General features: G+C 35.4%; 1 protein-coding gene across 1 annotated transcript in view; it reads left to right on the top strand.

Moving 5' to 3' along the window:
• Positions 1-2,349: 2,349 nt before the first annotated feature.
• Positions 2,350-5,057, top strand: part of AGFG1 (ArfGAP with FG repeats 1) — an 85,455-nt gene continuing 82,747 nt past the window's right edge. The window contains exon 1 of the mRNA XM_042783031.1: positions 2,350-2,436. Within this exon, the coding sequence (XP_042638965.1) occupies positions 2,383-2,436 (54 nt within the window). The 5' untranslated portion in view covers positions 2,350-2,382. The remainder of the gene's footprint in view (positions 2,437-5,057) is intronic.

Raw genomic sequence — 5,057 nt, 5'->3', positions numbered from 1 at the left:
AGCCGATTTAAAGAAATCCTGCAATGAAGGCTCTGCAGTGAAAGTGGAAAAAATATCCTTTTAAGAGTTCAGTTATGAGTACATTCTAGTTTGTTTATTTCATAAATCCAAATTTTGTTCACTTATTAATACTATCTTCTTTATACAAAAATGAACCCTGTGATGTGACAGAACCTAGAATATATACATCAGTGAATAAGTTACACATTATCCTACCTTCATGAGGTTACATCTGTGTAATATAACTTTAAAAGAATCCATTTGCTTTATGAATTGCTGTCCTTTACTCACTAGACAGTGAGTAAAGAAGTATGGGGCTATAATTCTTTGCTTCCAAATCTAATGTCCAAAAATACACTTTATAACAGTGTTTGACATTTCATTATTGGATAATCATTCCTTTACCTTTTACGTTATTTAAAAAGGGATATTAGGAGGGAGGAGGAAAAGTAAAGGCTTGGCCAGGAGAAGGAGGACATGTTATGGAAAAGGTACAAAATGATTAGGGAGGGAGTAGAGGCATTTGAAAGAACAGTCATGTTTATTTCTTCTTAAATTGTTTTTGACAAAGTCAGTTTTAAATACAAATAATATATTAATAAACTTTCCAGAAAATGGTGAATTCAGTTTTGTTCTCATAATTCAGATGTCCTTTACTTTGGGGGAACAAAGTATTGTACTTTAAATGATAGTGACGTTTCCTAAATTTTCACTTTTAGAATTTTAGAAGTAATCTTTAAAACCTTAATTTGTGATTGCACATTGTAGAGGAAATACACAAAATTTATTCATACCACAATTGTTTTTCATGGAAGTTTAAAGTTTTTAAGTTTTACTAGGATAAAATTGCTTTGTTTTCAATTTGTCTTGTTAAATCTTTCTTTTCATATTTTATAACTTAACAGGAACTAGAAGGAAAGCATTTTATTAGCTTAAAATTTAAACAAAACAAAACACAAGTTAACCTTTGTCCATCTTAAAATATTAAACAACAGAGACAGTGTAAATTGGCTTAATTTAGAGCACAGTCTGAAAGCTTGAGCCACCCACCTCTGACAAGTAAACATAGGAGGGGGAAGAAGGAGCAAGATAAGAAAGTTGGGGAGTTGTTGATCGTTCCAGTTTCGGTGTTTTGCTGTAAACTGTTGTGAATTTGTAGATTGATAATGTACCCACATGTAATTATTCAAAAATGTTTCCAGAGTCATGTTTTTAGAAAATTTAGATTCATTTATTAGATCAATATTAAATCTCTCATTTAAAATATTACCATGGATGATTACATGATGACTATAAGAAATTCCATTGAAATGTTATTAATCTACCTTAGAACCTGGATTCTAAATGAGACCTTGACTAAGGGAACATGACTGCAAAAATAATTTAATGAAATTTAGCATTGGATATTTGTTCCTTTGCACAGATTATTTAAGCTCATTCTTGTTATGTAACAAAACATTTGCCATCTTAACTTTTTTTTTACGTGGACTTAATCTCCTTCTTGTGGATGGGATAGGTCACTTTGTGAGAGTTGGACAAAATGTATATAGTTCCTGCTTTCCCTCATTATTCACTCATGTGCTTGATAAAGCTTCATCAAGAAATTAAGAGGTAAAATCATCTTAAGACCATCATCCATATAGGAAAGTTTTCAGAATTGTAAATTAATTATGTATCCAACTATTTCTTGAATCCCTTTCAGTACCCCTACAGTTTCTTCTTGAACAGTTAATGCCTCTTAAGGTGATGGAAAATGTTTATTATATTATAAATCCCTATTTGAATTAATAGAAAGGTAGAACTTTATTGGTAAATTACTTCATATTTTCGTAGGTTGATTTTCATGGTTTTCTAAATAATCCTCAAACTTAAAAATGGCATCTATTTTTTTTGTTGTTGGTTAAAAATATTTTTATAGCTCCAAACTTAACACATCATCATCTCTTTCTAGGGAAATGTGAAAATATTGTAGTTACTTCACGAACTCTTTTACCATAGGGCTTTTCACATTTGTAGTCTTTTCCTTGCATCAGAAACTCACTAAAATAATATTTGTATTTCCTAGAAACTCAAGTGTTACAGGTACCATGGGTTTTTAACTAGTAGTTAATGGAACTTATTTTCAAACGTATTTTTTAGTTTGAATTTGGTTGCTAAACAAGGCTTACTTTATCTGTTGTGAGAATTAGTATTTTAAATAATTCACAAATGTATTTTAATCTGTAATATAAACACTCTTTCAAGTTTAAATGTGCTAATTAAGAATGTTTTGAATTATTAGCTGAATAATTTTTAAAATTATAATATATAATAGTAATTTTAAAACTTATTTTATCTTTTAGGCGAGGGTTAAATCCACCACACAGGGTGAAGTCCATCTCCATGACAACTTTCACACAACAGGAAATTGAATTTCTGCAGAAACATGGAAATGAAGTAAGTGCTTTTTATAATTTTCAGCTTTTTTTATGGCAGTCATTTTTAATAAGAGTAAGTTGTTTGGTTCGACTGATGAATTTCACTGGTAAAGTTATTTTTTTTTATTCTGTATAGTAGATTGTTTGGAATGTACTTATTTAGTAATGTATTTGGAATCCATGTCCAGGAGCCCTGGTAGCTAAGTTGTTAGAGTACTCAGCTGCTAACCAAAAGGTCATCGTTTCCAGTCTACCACCCACTGTGGGAGAAAGATGTAGCAGTATGCTTCTATAAAGAGCTACAGCCTTGGAAATGATATAGGGTGTTGTTATGTGCCATCGAGTCGGACCCGACTCATAGTGACCCCTCCTTGGGTTTCCGAGGCAGTATCACTACGGAAGTAGATTGCCCCATCTTCCTTCCAAGGAGTGGCTGGTGGGTTTGAACCGCCCGCCTTCTAGTTAGCATTCAAGTGCCTTAGGCACTACGCTACCAGAGCTCCCATGATATGGGATAGTTCTGCTTTATCCTTTAGGGTCACTGTGAGTCAGAATCAACTTGATGGCGGTAGATTTATATCCTTTCCTGTGACATGAGGTGAAACATTATTTAAAATTTGTCAGTGTTGAATGCAGAAGACATTTGGAGAACATCTAGGTAGTAGACTAACTATATATAGTCTTTGCTTTAAAAGAAGAGAAAAACAGCTTTGCGGAATATAGGAAGCTCCTGTTACCTGTTGTGTGAACAACTTTTAATGGAGGGTCCCTCCTTCCTCTCTACTGGATTGTAAACTTGTGATGCATAAAGCATCGCTCATGTTCTGAAGGTGCTCAGGAGAGGAGGTTACTAATTCTGAGGTGTTGGATGCTAGTTGGAGTCAGAGAGTAAAGATTTGGAGGGGGTCCTCTTCCTTTTACTCTGCTTTCGCTTATTATTTTTTGTAATTTTTTGTAAGCTCCATGTTTTGCTATTAGTAAGAGTGGTGATTTCATTTATTCTATCATTTAAATTTATGGTATCATCTTAGTTGCTGTAGTATCTGTCAGTTACAAGTGTGAGAGAAGCTTCAACAACTGAAACTTGGTATATTTTTTCTGGACGTACGCACATCTTGGCTGTTCTCTTACCTTCACAGGCAAGCCTTGGTTCTGATAGGTACACTCCTTTCTCTGAGGGCTTCTCATATTAGTTCTCACAGTTGTTGGCGCTTTCTGCTGGTGCAGAGAGAAGAGATCCAAATGTACTTTAATCTGTTTTCAACTCTTAATGCCAAATTGTAAAGTGTATACCTCTGTCTGTGCCTGTGTGTGTATGTGTGTGTTACCTTAACTTCTGCTATATCTGTTTTAAAGCCAAGGTCATATTCACTATATTCCAGAATGATTAAATAAATGGAGATTAAAAAAACAAGGCTTGGCTCCCTTTAATGCATCCGTAATCTAGCTCTTAGTTCTCTCACTCTAGTGTCCATGCCTTAGAGAAGTGTATCCCAGAAGTGCCTTGGCTAGTATGCCACATCCTTTATCAGTAAAGAAAAGGAGACACACAAAATACTGTCTTTTGCTTCCTAAAATGTAGAAGTATTTTTAAAAAACGCAGGAGTGACTACTCAAGTCTTAATATTTGTAATAAATGACTAACCTGTGGGATGATACTTGTAGACCACGTGACTGTCCTTGATTCTGTAGTCATTCACCCAGTGAAAACGAGAGATGTTTCATTGGTCCTAGTCTGAATCAGTTACTACAGTGATCATTGTAAAAGCTGATATTTCAAACAGTGAATTCCAATCAGTTAAAAAAACAACAAGCTTTGGAAATGAAATGCATGTGCCACTGTAATATATTGTGTGTATAATGTAATGTGAAAATGCAGAACTTTTATTTTATTTTATTTTTATTGTGATTTGGGTGAAAATTTACAGAGCAAATACACTTGCCATACAGCAGGTCACATACACTTTGTTTCATGACATTGACCACTATTTAGCACAATGCAACATCTCCTCTCCACTTCTTCCCATCCCTCCATGCACTCCTGCCCCCTGAGCTGTCTCCTTGTCCTGAGCAGCCCTTCTTTCTCTCTTACTTGTTCTCTCCAAGGAGTGTATCTACCTCAGATAAATGCTCAACTAGTATGCCTGTCTACTGCTTGGCTGGAAGCTACAGGTGTGTGTTTAATTCCAGACCTGAAGGACAGCTAGGGGCCATAGTCTCAGTGGTTTCACCAGGCTCCATCGGGCCAATAAACCTGTTCCCCACTTTTTTTTTTTTCCCCAAAATGATTTTGAGTTTTGTTCCACATTGTTCCCCCTGTCTATCCAGGATCTTCTACAAAGATCCTCTTCCAAGTGATTGACAGTAGTAGCCGAGCACCATCTATTTCTTTTGGTGTCATAGTCGTATAGGCTGCAGATAGGATGGTGTACCAGTCGCTAGGACTGATCGTTTCCATGAATTTTTGGTTTCCTTCATTCTTCTTGGCCCTGTACGAGGAGAGACCCATCGTTGCATCTAGATGGCAGCTTGCAAGCTTTTAAGATCTCAGTCGCTACTAGCCACAGTAGAAGGTGGAACAGTGGTTTGTGTAGTATGTTATGCCAATTGAGCTTGATGTCCTCTGGGACTATGGTCCCG

The sequence above is a fragment of the Orycteropus afer genome, unplaced genomic scaffold, assembly GCF_000298275.1.
Source record: "Orycteropus afer afer isolate SDZICR_OR568_19922 unplaced genomic scaffold, OryAfe1.0 scaffold00002, whole genome shotgun sequence".
Classification (NCBI taxonomy): domain Eukaryota; kingdom Metazoa; phylum Chordata; class Mammalia; order Tubulidentata; family Orycteropodidae; genus Orycteropus; species Orycteropus afer.
Note: the sequence above shows the minus strand (reverse complement) of the source record. Positions and strands in the feature narration are given on the sequence as shown.